General features: G+C 39.7%; 1 protein-coding gene across 1 annotated transcript in view; it reads right to left on the bottom strand.

Moving 5' to 3' along the window:
* Nucleotides 1–20,180, bottom strand: part of RXFP2 (relaxin family peptide receptor 2) — a 489,744-nt gene extending 469,564 nt beyond the window's left edge. Inside the window, exon 1 of the mRNA XM_077484098.1 lies at nt 19,965–20,180. Within this exon, the coding sequence (XP_077340224.1) occupies nt 19,965–20,058 (94 nt within the window). The 5' untranslated portion in view covers nt 20,059–20,180. The remainder of the gene's footprint in view (nt 1–19,964) is intronic.
* Between the last annotated feature and the right edge of the window lie 5,508 nt (nt 20,181–25,688).

Below are 25,688 nucleotides of genomic sequence, written 5' to 3'. Positions count from 1 at the left end.
CAGTTCCCCGATATCCTTTTTGAGAACTGGTGCCCAAAACTGAACTGCATATTCCAGGTGAGGTCTTACTAATGATTTGAACAGGGGCAAAATTATATCTCTCTCTCTGGAGTCCATACCTCTCTTAATACAAGAAAGGACTTTGCTCGCTTTGGAAGTTCACGGAACACGCCCTTCAAACAAAATTCTGACACTTTGCCAACAATCTGATCATGTACGAGGCTTAAGTTTTAGTGGAAACTGTGTGAATTACATTGTTTTTCTTAGTAAATGTTCCAGTTTTTTTATCCATCATTTGTTGGACAAGTTTGTCTTCATGATTTAATTTTTTTACAGGTTGTAGCACCTGCAGAAATTAATTTCCGTGTGAATTTTAGATGGAAGCTAATTAAACACTTAGTCTAATTAGTCTTTTCTTAAACCCGTTTATAGGCTGTCCCCCAGATGATGAATATTCCAAGTGCCATGTTTGGACTTGCAAGAAGAATCCTTTGACAGGAAGTGAATTGACAGTTTCCTGCTTAACAATAGTATTAAATAAGAGTATAGAGCATGAAGTGACAGTACATGATGGATACATTTAATAGCTTTTAATATTACATTCTATGTGTGCTGTCTCTTTTCATACATATTGTTTTAGAGTTTGAAGTATGGTGTCAGAGAGCAAGAATGACCGTGACATAACCCAACATAAAGAATACATCTAAAACCTTTTTTTACTGTTTTAGTTTTAGATGGTATGATGAAGTGTTAGCATCCCGGTTTGGGAGTTTCATATTCTCTTTTTGCCTTAGTGACCATTGTCACTGAGACAAAAGGTCATGGAAATCCAACATTTTACAGTTAACACAGGAACAAGAGGTAAAGCGGAATCTACAGATGGGGACACTTTTGCTTGAGGCAACTATCTAAGATAGGATTTACACATTTAAAGGGATTTGATTTTACCATCTTTTGTTTCTTCAGGTTGGAAGGTGAAAAGAAATTTCCCCAACTTGACACAATAATAAAAGAACCTCACACAACTAAAAATGAATGTGGTTTTAGATATACTTCAAGAAAGTAAATAACTGGGCTTGTCTGACCATGACACAAACAGCAGAAGTTGGGGTACTCTGAATTCTACGATGGCAAAAATGGCTATGAATGATGATTGATGCAAACACAGCGCTAGTGCAAAGGATTACATTCAGACAAAAGGACAAATGTATAGCTATAGCTTGAATGGGCTGTACAAGGGAATGTAAAAAAAAAAAAAAAAAAAAAAAAAAAAAACTGCTCTTCTTATGTCTCCTTTCCCACTGTAAAATATACTTTCAATTGCAGTTTTTGAATAGTAAAAAGGTGTTGTTTGTGTGTTTATTCATACACTGGAGATAACTTAAAGTACAACTAAAGGCAATTTTTTTTCTGTTTCAGAATGGAGAGGGATTAGAACATCTGAGTTTTTTAGTGCTGTCTGTGTCCCCGTTAAGGAAATTCACTCTCTCTATTTGTCCTGTTTACCATTATCATTGAAAGTGAAAGTAAAAGAAAATCCCCAATTTTGGGTTGTCCCCAAAAAATTAATCTTCCAATGGGGACACTAGTTCTGGTGACCTGGGGGTCCCCAAGAAATTCCCTAAATTTTCAGGGATTTCCTCTCACTTCCTGTCTGGCTATGGGACAGGAAGTGAAGGGGAATCTCTGCAGTAACACAGAGATCTCTCTTACTCAATCCAACATTAAAAAAAAGCTTTGCCCATAGTTCTACTTTAATTATGTCCCGCTGCTATAGAGGACTGAGGGGGATCACTGCAAAACATAGGAAATAGTGGAAACGATTGCCAAGAAGAAAGCTGAGCCTGTGTAGATTTTCTGATCACTTCGTTCATTCAAGTAGTTTATCTAGGCATCATTTTTAGCTGAAGTCTGTCTGCCATAGCTTTTAATAACTATGCCATGCAGACCACCATGTAAAAAGTGTACATTAGTGTTACTAAACACACAACAGTAAAACCTGTCTGTATATGCAGTAAAGCATGCTTCTTATACTCACTATGGAACCTATGGGGTTAATATTGTACATTGTGTAAAAAGGCTGTTTGATCCTGTCTTCTCCGATCATTCCCTTCTTGAACAGTCCCCAATCCATTTCATGATAGTACCGAGCCTTGGGGGCACTCTGTATATGCTCAGTTTGGTGTGTATTGCTAGAGAATAATTTTTTTTGGGACTGTGCATCAGCAGAGGGCCAAATAGCAGTCTGCAGACATAGGGTCGGGAGTCATGCAGCCTCATAGGACATTTGGGTGGAGAATGAAAACTCCTCTTACAAGCTTTAACCAATGCTTAGCCAGACCCTGAAAGATGCCACAAGCCTGCCATATACTGTGAACGAGAAAATGGATTTAGATTTAGCAGTTCATATTTACTAAAATAATTGTATATCCATGTTCTGTGTACTGTGGGAGACCAGATATAGTGAATGCAGGGTTCTGGGTTTAGCAACACTTTAAGCCCTCGTACACATGGTCGGAAATTCCGACCACAAAATCCGTCTGATTTTTTCCGACTGATTTTGTCCGAAACTGGTGTTGCATATGCACGGTTGGATAAAGTTGTCGGAAAATCTGATCGTTCGGAACATGGTGACATTCGTTCGTTGCGACGTTCAGCCTAGTAGCCAATACCTTTGGTCTCCTAATTTGTTCTGAGCATGCATGGCACTTTGTCCGATCAGAATTCTCTACAAAGCCGATCGGATCATGTTGTCAAAAATGTTTATGTCCAGCTCTCAAACTTTGTTGCTCGGACATTTTGACGGAAAAAGTCAGATGGAGCCCACACACGGTCGGATTATCTGACAACACGGTCCAATTGGACATTTTCAGTTGGAATGTCCGACCGTGGGTACAAGGGCTAAGGTATAAAAATGTATATCTTTGGGACTAGTGTGGGAAGAATTAAAACCATTTGTTTTTTTACTACTTTTGGAGTTGGAAAGAATTCCCCTTACCACCATCACATCAGTTTCAAACATGAAGTGTCTGGTGAAGTCATTATTACCTTGGCAGGCAGTCCTGCATAGCACTACAAACTCAACAGGGGTTCTCTTCCTTCCTCACTCTAGATCCAAAATGATAAGTTTTGCACGAACATACACTTCAAACACTGGTGGTCTGCATGGCACATGTATTAAAAAGCACTTAACATTGATGGTGGTCAGTCTCTCACTAAAATAGAGCTCTGAATAGCAGCACAAACCCAACAATGGTTCTATTCTAGCAAAAAGTTAAATAAAAAGTGTGCTCTTGACATACACTTCAATGTGGCTAATTTTAATGCTATTATAATAAAGGTGGCTACAAATACAATATTCCAAGTGCTAGGTAGAAAAGTTGCTTGGGGTTTGCAGCAAAATGTGACTATGGGGCCCTCCCATTTGCAGCTATGCCACTGCCTGTAGCAGAAAGAAAGACACAGTTCCCTATACACGTACTAATAATAAGACTGGTGGTGCAGTTAGCAGCTCCTATACACAATTTCTAGGTGGGCGTAAGGGTGACATGTGTTTCTTCATGCAAGCCATTAAAAGATGCCAAGAAATGTGTAATGAGATGGCAGGAAGATACATATCATCTGTTAAATAGTGCTGGATTATACTTCCTCTTATGTCAGTTTTAGATAAAATATTGTTATTCATTCTTTGATTCAGAAGATGTATCATAGTATCTGGATTGTATCTTGCAAACTCAATAAAAATGCAGACTTCTTCAAAGGACAGTGCAAAGAATAGTGATGACATGTTTATAGTAATACCCTAAATTTTGCCTTTCTCAAATTCAGAGCATTATAAGAATACTTTGCTTTGACTTCCCATACTTTGCTATTTACCTTGCAGACCTATTTGTGGCTGCTCACAGTAGATCATAGATTGTAGGTTACCTAGTCTAGTGTTGTATGTGATTTCACAGTTTTGTTATATATAAAAACAATTCTGCCATGATTCAACTACATAATGCTTATGAAAACTGTTCAAACTTAATGTTTTCCCCCCAAACAAAACAATCAATAGCCCTTCTGCCCTATGAATATATGTAAACCACACTGAAAATATATAAGAACACATTAGCAACTATACTAAATGTATCCATAGCAATGTGCCAATATATAAGAACAGTGACAAATCAGAAATCTCAAAAGTACGGCGCTATAAATCAACTCACTAAGCAATACTCCAACCACAAACAAACATGAAACAAAGTGTTGCAAAAGGCTGAGAAATTCATATGAAAGTTCAAAACATGAAATGATGTGCTATATCATAAAGTGTTCATACATTGTATATAAATGTCCATCCAAATTTCTGTGCAAACACAAACAATGGAAAATGAAAAAAAAAAAATTAAATTAAAAAAAAAAGTTCAAATAAGAAGCTAATCTTCTATATCACATGAACACCCAGTGAATCTTCCATCAAAAGTGTTTTCCTACTATGATCCCTTCGCCACACTTAACCCTTGTACACACGGTCGGAGATTCCGACAACCAAATCCATTGGATTTTGTCCATTGGATTTTGTCAGACGGATTTTGTCCGAAACTGTTGCATACACACGGTCGGATAAAGTTGTCGGAAAATCCGACGTGATGACGTTATTTCGTTACGACGAGACTACATTCACGCTAGTAGCCAATAGCTTTGGTGTAGGAATTTGATCTGAGCATGCGTGGCACTTTCTCTACACATGATCGGAGTATGTCCGATCGGAGCATTTTGTCGGAAAATATTTCCGGCAAGTTGGAAAAGCTGGTCTGATGGATATTCCGACGGAAACAGTCCGATGCAGACCACAGACAGTCGGAATATCCGACAAAACGCTCTGATCGGACACATTCCGACGGAATCTCCGACCGTGTGTACAAGGGCTTAAGGAACCACACTCACCAAACAATCGTGCCTATCTTATTACCGAATTCCCAACGTGGAGCCTAATGCTGTCAGCTGAGCTGGAAGGAGTATAATGTAACTCCCTGTAAACTAGTGGAAGCTGAAGGAACAGAGAGGTCGGTGAGATAATCCTGTTTTTGATCCATATGTGAGTATATTTTTAGTGCTTAATAGCTTTTTGTTGATACTAAACTGTGTGGGTCTCTCTAATATTTGATCCGTTCATTCCGCAGTTTTTTCAAGCCTGGAAGGAAAGGAGTTGTGAAGGATTTCTACTATTGTGGATGCTTAACTAAGGGATTCCCTAACCAGTATGAGGAGATACAAGCGGCGTAAGCCTAAAGGCCCGAACACATGATCTGACTTTTTGAAAACAAACATACAAATTAGCTGTTTTAAGGCAACATCCGACCGTGTGTACGCTCCATCGGACAAACTTTTTCGGTTTGCATCGGACTTTTGTTGGCTGTGTGAACGGACAAACTTTTCGACAACATAAGTTCGATGGAGCAAAGTCGATCGTGTGTACAGAAACCCAATCGGACTTTACAAATATGTATGCTCAGAACCAATGCAAAAGATCAGACAACAATACAGAGGTTGACAAAAGGTGGCGGTAAAGAGCAGAAAAAACACATGATTTGGTGAAAGTTGGCTGAAAAAGTCTGATTGTGTGTATGTGATACAAGTTCAGGGCCAACGCCCCTTTCTACAAAAGTCCACGGGAAAGTTGGTATAAAGTCTGATCGTGTGTATGAGGCTAAAGATAGACAAGTGATTCCTAGGTGTGGTGAAGGGATCACAATAGGAAAACACCTTTTGATTGAAGATGTATTGTGTGTTCATGTGAGATTGAAGATTATCTTCTTTTTGGAACTTATATTTTTGGATTTCACTTTTTACTATTTTTAATTGTTAAGGGCCGGTTCACACAGCGGGCGACTCGCCTCGCCTCGCTCCCGCAAGTCGCCCCCGTTCTGTACAATGGAACCGTTCTGAGAGGAGCGACTCGAGTCGCTCCGACTCAGAAAAAAGGTTCCTGTACTACTTTCGGGCGACCTCGGGGCGACTTGCATTGACTTCTATACAGAAGTCATTTGCAAGTCGCCGCCGAGGCCGCTGCAGGTCGCGGCGAGGCAAGTCGGAGTCGCCTCGCCTCGCCTGCAGTGTGAACCGGCCCTTACGCTTGCACAGAAATTTGTGTGGACATTTATATACATTAACACTTTATGATAACAAATATAACACAGGATTGCATGTTTTAAACTTTCATCTGAATTTCCTAAAATTTAGCAACATTGTTTAATGTTTGTTTGAGGGTTGGGCAATCATTTAGTTCAGTGTTTCCTCAACCTTTTATTAAGTCAAGGCACCCTTTAAAATTATAAACAATCTTGGGGCACCCTTTAACCACTTCAGCTCCAGATGGTTTACCCACCTTCACGACCAGGCCATTTTTTGTGATACGGCATTGCGTTATTTTAACTGACAATTGCACGGCTGTGTGATGCTATACCCAAATAAAATTTTTGTCCTTTTTTCCTAAAAATAGAACTTTCTTTTGGTGGTATTTTTTGCGCTATAAACAAAAAAAGACTGACAATTTTGAAAAAAAAACAAAACAATATTATTTACTTACTGCTATAAAACATACCCAATAAAAAAGTGTAAAAAAATTTAGGCCAATATTTTGCTACATGTTTTTGGTAAAAAATCCAAATAAGTGTATATTGATTTGTTTGTGCAAAAGTTATAGCGTCTACAAACTAAGGGATATTTTTAAAAAGTGTTTTTTTACTAGTAATGGCGGTGATCAGTGACTAATAACGGGACTGCAATATTGCAGTGGACAAATCAGACACCTAACTGACACTTTTGACACTTTTTGGGGACCACTGACATCAATACAGTGATCAGTGCTAAAAAATATGCACTGTCACTGTACTAATGACACTGGCAGGGAAGGAGTTAACATCATGGTTAAATGTATGCCTAAGTTTGTGCTTACTAACTATGGGGGAGGTGTTTTGACTAAGGGAAGGTAAAGATCCACGTTGATTCTTAGCAGAAACACAGCATCAGTACATTCCCCTTTTACAGAACGGGGGTCTGCCTTGTTTACTTAGGCAGACTGCCATTCTGCCTATGTCCCAAACGATTAGTGGGATTGGCTCCCGCTGTGTCCAGTCATAGCAGGAGCAGATTGGCGGTGTCGTGCTCGCACGCCCCAAACCCGGAAGTGTCATATCTTGTACTAGGTAAGTGATCTGGCACAGAGTGACCAGACTTCCTCCCGCCCCAAAAAGGAGGATTGGAAAAGTCAAAAACCTTAAGTTTCTGCTTTGCCAAAGCTAGTCTAACCCATGGATGACAAGCTCACCTGGGTTTGGCTAGCTGACAGAACAGATGAGACTCTATGTACCCACTATGAGACTCTATGTACCCACTAATTAAATTAAATAGGACAGAGTAATTGGCATGTGATGTTAATGAGATCATTGCTGAGCAGAATGCTCTGTAGGAAAAACAACACACAGATTTTAGGGAACGTATCCCTACATGCAAATGTTTTACATATCTAACATTAAAATTTCTAAAAATACTTACATTGGAACTGTTTTTACAAACAAAATCATCTCACCACTCAGCTTATTCATTATAAAATGAAATGACAGACCTAAGATGCAGATATAATGGACTTTTCATTAGTAGTGGCTTGCACAAAGCTAAGCAGTGTTTATTATGTAGGTCATTTCCAATGGTCTTCATAAAATTTGTGCATTTGATGAGACTAGCTATATATAATAATGGTTGGCCCATACCCGACTGCTGAGCATGAGCAAATACCTGTACTGCCATTAAACTCTGTGTCTGAGCATGGCACGTGCATGACTTTTCAAAGGACTGCCAGAGATCGTGGAGGCTGCAAACACTGAGCATGGTGTCTACATCTGATTGAATGATCTCATTATCAACTTTGTCTAAAAGTAAACGCAATGTTCACTACAATGTTAGATGCATTTTAACCGCATCCCTACTGCCTCACGCTGATCTATGTCGGCAGAAGGGCACGTACAGACAGAATCACGTACCTGTACATTGCCCTTTAAGAGGTGGCAGGGGTGCCCGTGCGCGGGAAGCTCCATGAGTCGGGTCGCGGGTCCCGTGGACTCAATCGCCGTGGGGATACCCACAATCGCCTCACGGAGAGGAAGAACGGGGAGATGCTAATGTAAACAAGCATTTCCCCATTTTGCCTAGCAACAGTGTCACTGATCTCTACTCCCTGTGATTGGAGCAGAGATCAGTGATATGTAAAACACAGCCACGCCCCCCAATGTTAGTAACACACCCCTAGGACACACTTAACCCCTACACTGCCACCTTCTGGTTAACCCCTTCACTGCCAGTGTCATTTACACAGGAATCAGTGCATTTGTATAGCTCTGATTGCTGTATAAATGATAAGGGTCCCAAAAATCTAAAGACTGTTTTCATTAATTTTGGATAGAGTATAGGTGGGTTAGAATCCATGTCTCTTTTTTGTCATCTGCATCCTATTGGGGAGATTTACCTTCACTCCCTGAACCATACCAAAAAGAAGGCAGGCAGATGGCAAGGAACTAGTCATCAGTATTGCCTGTGTCAGATGTGTAGTTGAAAGCATGTGGGCCCCAATGCAAAAGTTGACCTGGGGCTCCCCAACCACCCTCCACTTTATCCACACGCCAAGATATTCCAAGTGGCTAAAGAGTTATTTTATATCTTTATTTATATATTGAGACTGTGATTCAAAATATGGATAGTTTTTCCAAAATCTTTTGAATACCCTGGAGCAGGGGTAGGCAACCTTTGAGAGGTGAAGATCTACCTGAACACCATGAAAGAGATCAAAGAGCACTGGGATTTTGTGCCTTTCAAGGAAAAAAAAAACTAGCAAGGCCTACCTAAATCATTAATACCTTTAAAATTGTACAGTGTCAGCATTTTTTTTTTTGATTTTTACCATTTTATTTTATAGAATGTCCCCAGCACAGGGGGAATCCAGTCCCCCTGAATGTGTAGAAGTCCCCCAGTCCTGTGTCCCAGACTGTAGAGTGTTCACACCCCCCCCCTCCTCCCCACATGGTCTGCTCTCACCTTATTACACTTGATGAACTTACTGCCCTTGTAGGGTCTCCGGGGGCCCCTGGACCAGCTAGAGAGCATATACCCTCAGCTGGGCCCTGCCATGACTGAAGAAAGGACGGGGGATATAAGAGAAGGGGGAGGTAAGCAGAGATCCACAGAGACTGACATAGAAGTGAGAAGAGGGGGGCAGGACCTGCTCACAGAGGGCAAGGGGTTGGGAGGACATGGGGCTGGAAGGCAGTGGGGAAAGTCGTAATGAGACAATTTGTGCAGCAGGAAGGAGAAAAGTTCCTCAATCGATGCACTCATCCATTATCATTTCCTCTGCATGTGACCCACCTCCTCCACTCAGTGGCCCCAAGACACTTGGCACCTGTGTAGAGGAGAATGATCTGTCCCATCACATACCAGCCTCTCAGGTAACCACTGCCGCTTGCACACAAGCATCCTCTGCTCTGACACAGTGACATCACTTAATGTGAGAGGGAGGCCACATGGGCCCCTCTGGATCTTTGATGGGGTTGCAATTGTGACCTCTGATGCTATGTCAGTGGCCTGGGGTCTCCCTGCAGCTGATCCCCCCCCCCTTATTGAATTACCATGCTTTGATCTGTACTATATCTCTGTGTGGGGTCAGCCACGTTTTCTTCCTGATGTCATAGATTCTAGCAAGGAGAGCAGTGAGCCAGAAAGTAATGGCATCACCAGACCTCATTCCAAACCTCTTAAGCCTAGTGGTAGGTGGCAGCAGTGCCTTATATCTCAGAAGGAACTCAACAGGGTACTGCTTAGGCACATTTAGCATTTCTAGGTGTTTCCTAAAACATAGCAATCCCTCACTTGAGATAAGATCCACTTTAAAATGTAATGTTTGGGTCAGAGTGGTCACATGTAGCTAAGAAACATAGGAAAATAAAGCACACTATTACTTTGAAAATGTCCCACCCAAATCCAATACTTCTGTTTTGCATTGAAACTGGTGTGTTAAATAATCTTCTTATACCCCAAGATGTCTGTGCAAAGTGAAGCCATGCAGCCTCTCTTCAGTGAACATGCCTGATTTGTATTTTGCTTGATCTGATTTAGGACCTGTGTTAATAGGCTTTGAACTTATGTTGATGGCATCCACTTGACATCAGTCTGAGATGCTTCTCAGAGCAATAGGAATTCATTGATCTACACGTGATCTCCTTCTGACCTGAACTTGAATTGCCTCAAGTGGGTTTTGCATTTTCATAGACTTGTATGGGCATTTAAAACTCATTCGATGTGAACAAAAGTGTGTCAAATAAAGCCAATAAACTGCTAGATACTAAAGAAATCACTTTTATATCTAATATGGTCAACCTCATTGTGTTCAGCAAGGGATTCTTAACTGTAATAGAGAGCATTTAAAGATCAATCCACCCAAAACAGACATTTCCATCCTTGGTAAAGACCAGTGGGTTGAATCTTCTTCTGGGTTGGCATGTCTATCAGGAACTCTACAAAATAGATGAGTTCACCACCTACATTCTAGCACCATGCTGGCATGTGCAGAAATTTCACTGTTTCTGCAGGGAACTTACTTTTGCTGCTGGTTTCCTCATTTATGGTATTTTATATTATACTGGAAGCAGCAGACAAAGCAAGGCTTTATTATTTAATCAAATTATTTATTTTCAACTATACATCTAGCTAGATCCCCTGCATCCATATAGACACACCAAAGAGAATATTCAAATTGTACTTGTTTTCTTGAAGTGGTGTTTACAAAAAACATTGTATTTACTTTCACTGTTATCAGGCTTATTTCGAAAGCTAAGCGCTGCATTCCGGAGCTTACATCAGTTACTGTGAATGGATGTCTGGGAACAGCAGATTGATTACACAGAAGGATAATGCATTTTGTTGATATAGAACTCACTTCAATGTCACTTCAGTAATGGCAGGCTGTAAGTCAAGTAGGACTGTAGCAGTTACCTTGTTAAGAAGGCTAAAGACCCACATCTGTTAAGTCTGAAGTTTCATAAATTGTGATGGTGCTGTTCCAGAGGATTAAAAAGTGCTTGCTGAAATCTTGAAACCCAAAGGCCTATTATTAGAAAATTCTCTATAGACTGAATAACTAGCAGAAAAGACTTAGCAGTAAAACAAGAAAAACGATGCAGTCTGATTTATGTGTGTCAGGCATCATACTGTATCACATAAGATTCCAATATTAGCTTCTGTATGGTTTATTTCACTTTTACAATTTAGAAAAAACAGCTCTCAGCATGATGTGCCTATGTATACAATTTCGTGTAGGGGATGGTTCTCTGGGGATACCAAAGTGCATCAAGTTTTAACTACAAATGTTGAGTAATAAGGCATTAAAATAATGATTCTGCTACAAAGCACTACAAAAACAGTTGAATGCATGTGAGCATAGGGTGTACGACGTGTGGCACAGATAACCCATGTTTAGACCCCTGATATTTCACCAAAGCCCTCTAACGGGGTTTGTATAGACATTTGTAAATAGAATGTAAAAAACAATTTTTTTAAAAATGACACCACCCACTGCCCTACTGACACAATCAATATATATACACAAGCACACATATGTGTTTGAGCTTTGGGGTGCACACCCTAATGCAGTTGGCTGTGCACACCTATGATTGTGAGTGAGGTGAGGTGGCTGGGGAGTGATGCACTGTGACTGGAAAGTGGGGTGGGTGAGCGGGGATGGGTGGGAAGTTGATATGAAGGATGTGAAAAACAGTTATTACACACACAAATGCAATACACATGTGTCCCCCCACACACACACACACAGTACATAAGAGTCCCCATCCTGCACATAGAATTGAGGGTGTCATGTGTCCCTCTAGATGACACTCCATTACTGTGCCTGTAGTCATAGACTTCCTCAAATGTGAGGAATATTTTCAAGGCAGACAGTTCAGTAGTTCAGTACAGCACAGTGCTGTGGATATATCTGCTGTTGGCAGGCTGGAGCTTGGCTCTGGAACCTGCTACTGGCTTGTGCGGTATTGGGGCTCTGTACCATCACAAGGCTGGGGGTTTGAGAGGACAAAAAACAAGAAGAACCGTAGAAGAGGTAAAAGCCACCAAAGTGAACAGGAATTGAAGATGTGAATAAACGTAAAGCTGAGAACCAAGCATACCATTGGTCTACAATATTCAGTGCAAAGAAAACATGCTATGTGCGCTGACGCTGGAAGGGTTGGGGAACTCAAATAGCGGTCTGTTTCAGACCGCTGTTGAGCAGTTTCCAGGACTCCTACATGCTGGGCTGTGCTGTTGGACACCTTGATACAGGTTAGTGTATGACTCTCTTAGTACCCTGGGACTAGGATTTCTAGTAACGTAGGTCCCTTCGTTTAGCTTTACTGTATACCTCTTTTCTTTCTATGCGCTGATGGTGATTAGTTTATCTGTATTCCCACAGATGGTAGTAATGGTCCAGGTTCACTTTTGCATCCTGGCTAATGAACTAATAAACTACTATATTACCTATCAGGACTGCTTTGTTTGCTAATTTGCAACACACCTGCGGTCAGGGGCGGACTGACAACTCATGGGGCCCCTGGGCAATAGGAGATTATGGGGCCCCCGGGCAATAGGTGATTATGGGGCCACACAGTATACACACACACACACACACACAAACACACACACACGAGCAGCATCTTTGTAGCCTGTTTGAAGAGCTTAAAAAAGTGCCTCAAAAATGCCCCGTCCATGGAAATCAATAGGAAGTGCTTCAAAAGTGCCTGGTGGGGGGCTAAAAAAATTCCTGCAAGCAGCATCTTTGGAGCATGTTTGGAGTGTTTAAGAAAGCATTCTAAGAAACACCCCTGCCAATTGAAATGAATGGGAAGCGCTTCAAAAGTGCCTGTCACCAATTTTCTATGTTTTTTACCATTTCAGATCATAAATCAACCCCCACCCACCCCTTGAACCACTTCAGACCTCAGATCGGCTCCCCTTCAACTCCTTTATAACTTAGATCAGTCCCTACTTTATTTTACCCCATCAAACCTCAGATCAGTCCCTCCTCTTTAACCCCTTCAGATGTCAGATCAGTTCCTTCATCCACTTCAGATGTCAGATCGGGGTAAACTGAGAAAGTCTGCAATAGACTTCCCTTGCAACTCTGTCATTGGACATTTTATCACATGAGAAGAAATAGGAAGTTGGGATAGTTTTCTCCACTTTCCACTACGGCTGCACTGATCTGGTGTCTTTTACTGACGACAAATGTTGGAATTAAATTTTGGGAACTTTTTGGGACCTGGCTCAAAAACATAGGAAGCAGCATGGTGGCCAGGTGGGCAGTGCTGCCTGGCCCAATCTACCCCAATCTGCCCCTGATTGCTGGGGCCCCAACAAGGACTCCCTGGTTAAGTTCAGACCTCATAGTGGTTGTGTTTGCTGCTGTGATGGTAGTTCTGCCACTGCTTGACATATAAGTGTACCTGCACTTGTAAAGTATATGATAAACCCTAACAATGAACTCTTCTTATATGCTCCCTTTTGGTCTGTAAAATGAACCATTGAAAGTGTTTCATTATATCTGTTCGATAAGTGTAAAAAATATCTATTCATCCTGCCAGAAATGTTGTGAGCCAATAACTTCCAGTGCATTCTGCTTCTGCCAAATCTTATCAGTTAATATTGTTTCCAGTTACATCTGTGAGCTACAGAACATCATTCCCTTTATTACATTACCAGTCTACTTCTTTACTATATTGAACCCACTATGTAAAGAAGGAAGGAAAACTCTGGAGGATACACCTTCAAAAACAAGTAAGCAATAGCAGCTCCTACTTTTCTATATCAACATATTGTTTTTAAATGAACATGTCCATCTGAAGTAGATTTAGCCGTATTTATTCAGCTGTTATTTTTCGTGCATTTTTGATCTGATTAATGGCTATCAGCATCATAAAACAATTTATATGTATAATAAATGACCATCATAGAGTTTATACTGAATACAAACAATAAATAAGTCTATAATCTTTCATCATCTACCAAAGACAATGGGCCATGCCATCTCTCATCAACTGCCATTTTGTGTATGATGGCTCCTGCCTGTAAAGGATATCAGCAGAAAAATTTGTAATAATAATAATAATAATAATAATCAGTCACGTGTTCCTTCCCTTTTGACCATTTTATTTTTGCAAAGCAGTTTTAGCTATTGTCCTTCTTTATTAAACATATTCAAATAATCTGTACTATAAAGATCTATCGTTGATTTTGTTACAGTTGTTACTGCATGACAGCAACTAAGTTACAGACATTGACTGATTTGTTATTTTACACCGCGTATTGTTATCTGTTAAAAAAAAAATCCATTGTCTTTTAAATTCCACCTCTGGGCTCAGTTATTCCAGCTGCTATGACGGCACCTGAAGACAGGTTAGAAGAACTGTCATTCACAATGATCAATGGGTTTATCAAATCACCAAGCACTGACAGCTGTCAGGGTAGAGTAAAAACATTCCGTTTGCATACTACTATACTACTAAACCTTGCTAGCACATCAATCAAAATTAACCAAGACACTTCATTTTTCTGGTGTTTTTTTTTTTTTTACACCTTAGTCCTCCTATGTCACATCCAATTAAATCAACTTTATAGAGAGAACATTTTGCAGAAAATAAAGGTTTGTCTAGCTGTCAAAATAAGTTTTCTACAGTTTAACTCTCCAGTATCAAGATCCTAAAACTCACAGCAGTATACTCATCATATTCTGTAAACTTAAATTTAAATGTATGAAATGACACTGCACCTAAATAGAGCTTGGCTCAGCTAAACCGGCTCTTAATGACATTCACATATGTATGTGGAGTGGAAAAGTATTAAGATCTTGAAAAAAATGGTAATATAGGTCTATACTGTGGTGGGTGGTGTTAATGCAAACTTGTATGCAGATCAAATCAGGATTATGCTAAAGGGATCAATGAACATGCAGTTATTTTATGTGAAGTGTGCAGAAAACTGCACTTAGGCAAAACCACTGTACAAGCCCTCATAGGAAATCAGTGTAAATTCTATCTATCTATCTATATATCTATCTATCTATCTATCTATCTATCTATCTATATATATATATATATATATATATATATATATATATATAGTATCTCACAAAAGTGAGTACACCCTTCACATTTTTGTAAATATTTTATTATATTTTCTCATGTGACAACACTGAAGAAATTACACTTTGCTACAATGTAAAGTAGTGAGTGTACAGCTTTTATAACTGGTGGATGTTAGAGACCTTTTGCTATTCCACCTTTCATTTGAAGATGCCCTACAGATGCTCAATAAGGTTTAGGTCTGGAGACATGTTTGGCCAGTCCATCACCTTTACCCTCAGCTTCTTTAGCAAGACAGTGGTTGTCTTGGAGGTGTGTTTGAGGTCGTTATCATGTTGAAATACTTCCCTGCAGCCCAGTCTCTGAAGTGAGAGTATCATGCTCTGCTTCAGTATGTCACAATACAGGCATGCCCCACTTTTAAATACACAATGGGGTTTATTTACTAAAGCTGGAAAGTACAAAATCAGGCTTACTTCTGCATAGAAACCAATGAGCTTCTAACCCCATGGTTCCCTAAATGAATTGTAGCTCCCCTATTGAGCATCTGGGGGGCATCCTCAAACAGAAGGTGTAAGAGCTCAAGGTCTCTAACATCCGCCAGCTCTGTGATGTTATCATGGAGGAGTGGAAGAGAACTCCAGTGGCAACATGTGAAGCTCTGGTGAACTCCATGCCCAAGAGGGTTAAGGCAGTGCTGTGAAATAATGGTGGCCACACAAAATATTGACACTTTGGGCCCAATTTGGACACTTTCACTTAGGGGTGTACTCACTTTTGTTGCCAGCGGTTTAGACATTAATGGCTGTATGTTGAGTTATTTTGAGGGGTCAGCATATTTACACGATTATACAAGCTGTACACTCACTACTTTACATTGTAGCAAAGTATAATTTCTTCAGTGTTGTCACATGAAAAGATATAATAAAAATATTTACAAAAATGTGAGGGGTGTACTCATATTTGTGAGATAGTGTACAACAATATATATGGGTGTAAATTGACAATGCTGCATAAGTATCTGTAATAAAAATAAATATAAATGTACATTTTATATATATATATATATATATATATATATATATATATATATATATATACACAAATAATAAAGTGCAGGTTATACACAAAGTGGCCCTATGCATGAATAACGTGTATAAAAATAATAAAAGTGCAAAACAATACAGTAAATGTGCAATATGACCTAAGACATAAGTAGCATATGTCCAATAAAGTGCAATTGTGCAGCGCAATACAGTAGACAATGTTATGTACAATCAAAAAAGGTGCAAACATTGTGCAGTTCTATGCGACTAAGTATAATGAAGCCAGAATCGCATTCAGAATGCACAAGCGTGCTAAAAATGTAATAAGAATACAAAAAAGGGTTAATATCTTCATTATACTTAGTCGCATAGAACTACACAATTTTTGCAACTTTTTTGATTGTACATATTATTGTCTATTGTATTGCACTGCACAGTTGCACTTTATTGGACACATGTTACTTATGTCTTAAGGCATATTGCACATTTACTGTATTGTTTTGCATATATATATTTATATATATATATAAATTATGGATTTGTTATAAAGTATGGTTGAGAGGCGACTGTTAATGTTTGAATACTTGCGCTAAATGTAATTTTTTTAAATTTACAAATACAGCAAATGTTAATGGCTGGAATTAATTATCAAGGGAAGAACAAATCCCAATGTTGATTAATTATGGAAGGGGTGAAAGTGTCTGGAGTTGTTGAATTTGCTTTGTAAGTGATGGGATATTAGCACCTAGGGGAAATCTAGGGTGAATCTGACCACCAATCATTTAAAAAAAAAAAAAAAAAAAAAAAAAAAGAAAAATTCTGGAAAGGTAGTTCCTTTACTCAGCACAGTTTTTGTTGATGTTAATGTCTGAAATGGATATTCACATAATTCGACAGACTGGACTTGGCTACTGTACAAATACAAAATTAGTAGTATTACATGTGACAAGTTCAGGAAAGTTACAAAAACTTTTCTATATATACCTACAATGTTCCTAAAAAGAAAACTCAAGCCACTGCACAAAATGCTATACAGTGATACCCCACTTTTAAGTACACAATGGGGTTTATTTACTAAAGCTGGAAAGTGTAAAATCGGGCTCACTTCTGCATAGAAACCAATCAGCTTCCAGGTTTTATTACCAAAGCTTAATTGAACAAGCTGGGGTTAGAAGCTTGGTCTCTATGCAGAAGTCAGCCTGATTTTGCACTTTCCAACTTTAGTAAATAAACCCAATTGTGTACTTAAAAGTGGGTTATGCCTGTAAAAAGTTTGCTATGCAATTTGGCTAGAAACATTTACCCTTCATTTTTTTCTGCATTGCCCTGCTTAAAAGAAAAAAAAACCATTTCAATTACATTTTTTTTTCACTTTCTCTCAACTTAACCACCCCAATATCCCTGTATGACATAGTATTGTTGCAGAAAATGCAATCAGGCTATTGGACTCACAGAGGAGCTTCCCATTATAAATTTCAGCACCTGCTGAGTATTATTTTAATATTAAATTCTAGTAAGCTGAAGCACATAGTAAACAAAAAAGGTACAAGTAAGGTTCTTCATATCCAATAGAAATTCAATTTATGGACAGGAAATGGCAAAAGTGACAATAAATACATTTAAGCCCCAACCCACCTACTTGGGTAGGTGTCCCCTTGTTTTAAAAAAAAGGTTTGATTTGCCCTATCCTTAAATTAAACAATTTAAAAACTGTTCAGCAAATGCAGATTGTACCTGTAGCAAAATTGTTTTTCATTTCTCAAATTCGCAAAACCTAATATACTCTATTTAAAAATCAATTCCGTGAGGGAGCTAAGGGTCCACAGATGGCATTTTTTTTTCCTGGGTCCACCATCGTTGAGTATGAATATTCATTAGGCGCCAATGTAACGTATTACTTTGATTTGTGTTAGCAAGCAAACAGTATTGTCCTTTTGCCTTATATTTATTGGAAGGAAGGGTAGACTAAATCAATACAGTTTATTTTTGCTAAATAATACAGTCTGTCTAAAATTCAGCTGCGCCTGCCCAATGTTTCCATATGACACATATTGACTGCCTAGGCAATCGTCGGTAGAAATGTCACACAGGGACACGTTACCTAAATTAATGCAGTGTCTGCGCTGTGTACCTAGCTTTGTAGGTAGGCGCTAGGGAGTACAGTGGTTTACTACTTCCATGTTAATGAATCTGTTTGTTTATGAGTTTTATCCAGCTATCGCCTCCTCAACCTCATTCACCCACAACACATTACCCAATTTGTCTCCAAAAAAACCTAAATGTATTTGAGAAGCAAACAACGTCAAAGGCACATTTTCCAAGCAAAACTGTTTTTCAAGGTCACAGGCGAGCAATGAAGACCATTCAAAATGAACCGTGGCTGTGACTCTTTCATACACCAACATACGGTCATATAGTATTTTCAACTAACTAAAATATGTAAGTTTTCATGTTAACCCCTAGTGAAAAAAAATACTCTGCACGGTTTTTACTATATCTTAACTTCTCATATATAAAGTAGAGGGTGTACATATTATGATAAACCTGTCAACATTATGAACATCAAAATAATGATTGAAATCTGAAAATGAATCCCGAAGAGACATCTATCTGATTCTATCTATCTATCTATCTATCTATCTATCTATCTATCTATCTATCTATCTTTCTAGGCAAATTAAACTGATAAAATTATTCATTAACACTGACTATCCATTGGCAATCTGATTCTTTAGTTATTAATAACTTCCATTAATAAACTTCTAGGTTATAAGAGGAAGGACATATGAGCCCGGATTTTTACAAATTACTGGCAGAAGTGTGCTTTTCCAGAATGTGTAAAGTTTGGAAAAATTGCCAACATTTATATATATATATATATATATATATATATATATATATATATATATATATCATTATGTGTGTTTTACTTGCTGATGCCATCACATGGAACTGCAAAAAATGTTTAAAATATTATCATGCTGTTGCCGGTAAAGTCTGCATACTATTTGTCTTTTTTATGACAAAGTATCATTGCATGATATTATTACTATCTCAAAAATTGAGATGCCCCATGGTGTGACTGCACTGTCATGATTTGGATCATAAAAATACTTTATCTCTTTAAATCGACTATTCACAGGCAAAAAAAATATCGTATCCACAGCCCCATGTGAGCATTTCATTTTACTCCTGTCCGCATGCTACGTAATGACATTTTATTAAGCAGATAAAGCAAAAAACTTCTTAAAATACATCTGCATCTAAAAAACAACAACACAAGTCACCAAATAAATCATAGATCTATTCAAATCAAAATGAATTTTGCTCAATTTGTGCATACTCGCTTATATGGTCATTTTTGTTTGAAATAGTAAACTTTAAGCAAACATTGTCTTCAACCGTTATTTCTGTATGTTCCGTTCTGTTATGTTATATAAAGCAATCTCATATGAAATTCAATCAGTTTTCTAATAGCATTTTGAATGACATATACATTATAATCATATCAATCGTGTGTTAACTACATTTGTGCTTAGTGAAGATAATGTAATGATCAGTAAATAACATCTTAACGAGAATGACAAATAATACTAATAATGGATGCTCGTAAGCAATGCAGCAATTTTCCAATTAAATGGGGAACAACTAACCTCTGCTTTAACCTTTGTGAATAATGCACTTTAAGGCGGACAGCTTCCATTATAAGTCTTGCACTCTTTTGAATTAAAGAAGAGTGACACAGCATACATCTTACCTTTGATATATAGGAAGAGAATCATCTGAAGGAAAAAAGCCATTGTAGTGACCGTGGTCTGAATTCCAGCTAAGGGCACAAGGTTTCCAGGCATTGAGTTGTAGTTATGCTTCCTTAGATACCTCAGAAGCTACTCTGAGACTGAGAAGCCCAGTGAAGCCAGCTCACATTGCAGAGCATGCTCAGATGGCACAGATCGCAGCTACTGAGGCAGATCCTGCTTGGCAAAGTGATGCTCATTACACTGCTCTGTAAATGACAGCAAAGGGCTGACTTTTGTGTGCTAGCCTTACCACGACAAATCTCAGTCAAATTCACTGGTTTCACATTATTCTCATCCCAACAAAGGAGATGATACATCTGCTATTGGTATTGAGCGTGCCTACATTTTAGGCTGTCATGGTAATAATGTATTATCAGCAAACTGGAACTGTTTCTTTTGTAGCTTGGAAGAAAAAAAGTTGGACTCACATACCATCTATCAACACTTTGCCTGATATATTGGATTACTACAGATGTGTGCTTTTTATGTTGTGGTTTTTTTTTTCTTTTTTTTCTCTTGTCCTGTGTTACACATGACAAAATAAGGCACATGGTTTAATCCGTCACGAAACTGCAAGGTTTACAGTTTTTGTATTGTAATAACCCCTCCACCACCACCCTGAGCAATGATTTCACATTTTGTGTTAATGCAATGTAAACAATCGGTTTTATTTGGTAGTTTCATATAGCACTCTGCATCCATTTAGTCTATTTATTTTTCATTTGTATTGTACAACTAAATTTTAAGTACTTTACCGAGTACATAGAACCATTAACATTAGTCTGAGCTGCATTAAAACTTGTCATATAAAGGTGAACACCACTTAGCTATAAAAATGTTCTCAGCACCAACCTCCCACCTGCACTGCAAGGGTTAAATGCTTGTTTTGTCTTGGGAGAACAAAATAAGCAGCAATACTTCCACGATTCCTTGTTTCCCTGGCAGCCGGTGCTCTGTTGTCGTCTGCTCCTAGTATGTGGGTGGGGCTTTGGTGTCTTCACGTACCATGTACATGAACCAAGGCAAAGAAGAGGAGTGTCTTCATGGTACCATCATGGCAAAAGCCGGCAAAATGCGGAATAAAGAAGGCTAGGCTGCTTATTCCTTGCAGGGGGTGGCATTGCAAGGTGAATTTTTACTGCTGACTGGAGTTCACATTTAACAAACAAAAGCCCATACGCAAAGTTTTGGTGGGGACTAATTAATCAATTTGCTTTTTTAACACAAGCATAGGTGGAGCAAACTCCTTGTAGATAGAGTCTTGGAAGACAAGGGATATCTAAGACCACTGCAATGAAAGGTTTAGTTGTAAGCTCTGATCCACTATACTGCTTAAAATAGTTGTAAACCCCATTCATGAAATCTGACTTGGGCACATGTGTAACACTTACTTATCTCTCTCCCAAAGCTCTAAGTCCTGTGTCTTTCTGCTGCTCTGTTCTTCTGTTATCAGCATGATAACTTCTGACAAGTTCTCTGACACTGGAGATAAAAGCAGCTGGAAATTTGTGTCGGGGAGGGAATTTAGAGATACAGTAGATAAGCAGGGAGCTTGTCTATTCAGACTGCAGTTCTGCAAGTTTCTTCATTCCTCTGCCTATATGAAGGAGGGGTGTGTGCCTTTCCTCCAATCAGCTCTCACACAGTGTAACCCCAGACTCCACACCCACTGCTGAAACAGGAAGAAATATTTGTAACATGATGTGCACTTTCTAAACAATGTAGAAAGCTGAAAACTGCAGATATACTTGTAAAATGAATGTGTAAAAGTAATGTGATTTGTTTCCTCTCTGTGTATCATCGGAAGCTATTCACTTCACTGGGTATAGACAAGGGTTTACATCTACTTTAATTTAAATGTTTAGGATTCTTTGAACCTGCTTATATATATATATGTCACGTACATGACTGGTGGATCTCACATGCAGAGGAAGGCCTCTAGTACAACTCCAGCTCTAGGGTTACTGATGGTGAAACAGTAACCGCTAGAGCACAGCAAGGTAAGAGCGCCTATTATCAGTCCAGTAGTCTGCGCTAGTAGTAGCCGGTGATTCATGGAAGGGAAGCCAGGAGCAGCTGACAACAGACAGATGAGCCAGCAGGCAGATGTAACCGCAAGACGGATGGTGACAGACTGTGGATGCACAGCAGGAAGCAGGAGCCGAAGATGATTATTATTATTATTATTATTATACAGGATTTATATAGCGCCGACAGTTTACGCAGTGCTTTACAACATTAGCGCAGACAGTACAATTACAATACAATTCAATACGGGGGGGATCAAAGGGCCCTGCTCGTTAGAGCTTACAATCTAGGAGAGAGAGTCAAGTTATACAAAAGGGTAATAGCTGTGGGAGATGAGGTAAAGGAGAAAATAGTGCAGTTGTTAGATGGAGGCTGGATAGGCTTCACTGAATAGGAAAGTTTTCAGGGATCGCCTAAAAGTGAATACATGTGGAGACAGTCTGACAGATTGGGGTAGCGAATTCCAGAGGATGGGTGAGGCTCGGGAGCAGTCCTGGAGGCAGATATGGGAGGTGGTGATGAGGGATATAGAGAGCAGGAGGTCTTGGGAAGAATGAAGAGGGAGATTAGGTTGGTATTTTGAGACTAGGCAAGTGATGTAGCTGGGGGGCAGAGTTGTGGATGGCTTTGTAACTTAATGTTAGTATTTTGAATTTAATCCGTTGAGCAAGTGGCAGCCAATGGAGATATTGGCAGAGAAGGATAGCAGACCCCTGCTTTGTGACTACTGCTTTGTCCCAGAGAGTCTCCGTACTGCCGTGCTCCAGACTTACCATTCTCCCAAGGCTGCTGGGTCCATCAGGCAGCGTGATTAAAGATGGATGTACATTGCGGGACACTTTCTTTTTAATATAGGAATTGTCAAAAACTGTCTCTTGTGGTTGTAGCAGACACTGGGCAGTTTGTAAGGTGGATGAGCCTGGCAGCAGCATTCATGATGGACTGAAGGGGGATAGTCTATTTAAAGGTAAGCCAATGAGGAGGGAGTTGCAGTAGTCAAGGCGAGAGATAACCAGGGAGTGAATCAGGAGCTTTGTGGTTTCCTTGGTTAGAAAGAGACGTAGCTTGGAGATGTTGCAGAGGTTGAGGCGGCAAGCTTTGGAAAGTGATTGGATATGGGGCCGAAAGGAGAGTTCAGAGTCCAGTATAACACCTAGAACCTTGGCATGTGTGGATGGGTGGATAGTTGTGCCATTGCTCTTGACAGAGAAGTCAGGGGAAGAGGCATATGGGGGAGGAAATATTATAAGCTCGGTTTTGGACAAGTTGAGTTTGAGGAAGTGTTGTGACATCCATACAGATATGTCTGTTGGCAAGTTGGTGATGCGTGAGGAGACTGATGGAGTGAGTTGAGGGGTGGAGAGATAGATTTGTGTGTCGGCAGCGTAGAAATGATATTGAAAGCCATGAGAGGCTATCAGCTGACCCAGGGCAGAGGTGCAGATTGAAAATAAAAGAGGTCCAAGAACAGAACCTTGGGGACCCCGAAAGAGAAGGGAAGAGGAGTGGAGGAAGTAGAATTGTAAGTGACACTGAAGGTGCATTGGGATAGGTAGGATGAGAGCCACTGAAGAGCACAGTCACGGAGATCAAGGGAGTAAAGTTTTTTTTTGAGGAGGGGGTGTTCAATAAAAGTATATCAAACACTAAAATGATTCTTCGTAGAACAGTGATAGCAAATATATCCATATGGTGTGCAAATGCAGTGAAAAAGACTGAAAATAAGTTTTTTTCACTGCATTTGCACACCATATGGATTTATTTATTTTGTGTGTTTGATATGCTTTTATTGTCTTATTGATACACTTTTATTGTTTTATCGGAAGAAATCGCAGAACATGCCACACGTTTTTATACTGCCTAGGATTGGATATATATTGACCTTTGAACATTGCCTCTTTCACCCATGTGTTTCATTATAAGTACCTCGTAATGCCTTTTGGCCTTTGTAACGCCCCGGCTGTTTTCCAGGAATTCATTAACGATGTCCTCCAATATTTGTTGCAGTTATGTGTGATGGTTTATCTCGATGATATCCTCATATTTTCCAAGTCCCTGGAGAACCACTACACAGATGTCTGTCGTGTGCTTCAGAAACTAAGAGAGAACAATCTCTATTGTAAATTGGAGAAGTGTGAGTTCCACTGTGAACAGGTTAAATTCCTGGGTTATGTAATTTCCAGTGCTTGTTTTTTGATGGACCCAGTGAAACTTTCAGCAGTCCTACAGTGGCCCTGACCCATGGGTTTACACCCTCTGTAGTATTTCCTGATCTTTGACAACTATTATCGAAAGTTTATTCGCAATTTCTCATCTCTGGTCAAGCCCCTGACTGATATGACCAGAAAGGACAGTAACCCACAGAGTTTGTCTCCAGAGTCCGTTAAGGCCTTTGAGAGTCTCAAGGCTGGCTTTGTTTCTGCCCCTGTGTTTGAACATCCTGATCCTACGTTACCTTTTATCCTTGAGGTTGATGCTTCTGAAACTGGAGTTGGCGCCCTTCTGCCTACCTCTGAGAGCACTATGCATCCTTGTGGCTACCTTTCAAAGAAATTGTCACCTGAGGAGTGCAATTACGATATTGGCGACAGAAAGCTGTTGGCAATAGGGATGAGCTTTGAGTTTGAGTCAAACTCATGTTCGACTCGAACATTGCCTGTTCGCCTGTTCAACGAACAGTGAACAATTTGGGCTGTTCGCGGCAAATTCGAAAAGCCGGAACACCCTGTACAAGTCTATGGGAGAAATCTAAAGTGCTAATTTTAAAGGCTAATATGCAAGTTAAATTAATTAAACTGAAACAATAAAAGTGTAATATTCCTTTAAATTTCATACCTGGGGGGTGTCTATAGTATGCCTGTGAAGGGGCGCATGTTTCCTGTGCTTAGAACTGTCCCTGCACAAGTGTCATTTGTGCAGGAAAAAAAGTCTTTTAAAATCACTTGCGGCTATATTGTCGGCTCCCGTAATACAGAGAACACTCAATGAGTGCTCTCTGTATTAGCCGACAATTCATTCATTCATTGATAAAAAATTTTTTAAAAAGCGTGGGGGTCCCCCTAAATTCAATTACCAGGCCCTTCAGGTCTGGTATGGATATTAAGGGGAACCCCGCATCAAATTAATTTTTTTTTACGTGGGGGCCCCCCTAAAAATCCATACCAGACCCTTTATCCAAGCACGCAACCTGGCAGGCCGCAGGAAAAGTGGGGGGGATGAGAGAGCGCCCCTCCCCTCCTGAACCGTACCAGGCCACATGCCCTCAACATTGGGAGGATGCTTTGGGGGTCCGTGACCCCTCAAAGCACCATGTCCCCATGTTGATGTGGAGAAGGGCCTCATCCCCACAACCCTGAGCGGTGGTTGTGGGGGTCTGCAGGTGGGGGGCTTATCAGAATCTGGAAGCCCCCTTTAACAAGGGGACCCCCAGATCCTGCTCCCCCCTGTTTGAAATGGTAAGGGGGTACAAAAGTACCCCTACCATTTCACAAAGAAAGTGTAAAAATGGTTAAATAAGACAAACACACTTTTGAAAAATTCCTTTATTAAAAATAAAAAAAATAAAAAAAGATTCCAGCGGTGCTAATCCACTCTTGTTATCCAGCAATGGATGATCATATCCAGCGACGGGGGATCTCTCAGTCCAGCGCTGT

This window comes from Lithobates pipiens, unplaced genomic scaffold (assembly GCF_037356315.1).
Source record: "Lithobates pipiens isolate NorthernLeopardFrog02 unplaced genomic scaffold, aLitPip1_a1.2 Scaffold_16, whole genome shotgun sequence".
NCBI lineage: Eukaryota > Metazoa > Chordata > Amphibia > Anura > Ranidae > Lithobates > Lithobates pipiens.
The sequence above is the reverse complement of the archived record's forward strand: the minus strand, read 5'-3'. Positions and strand labels throughout refer to the sequence as shown.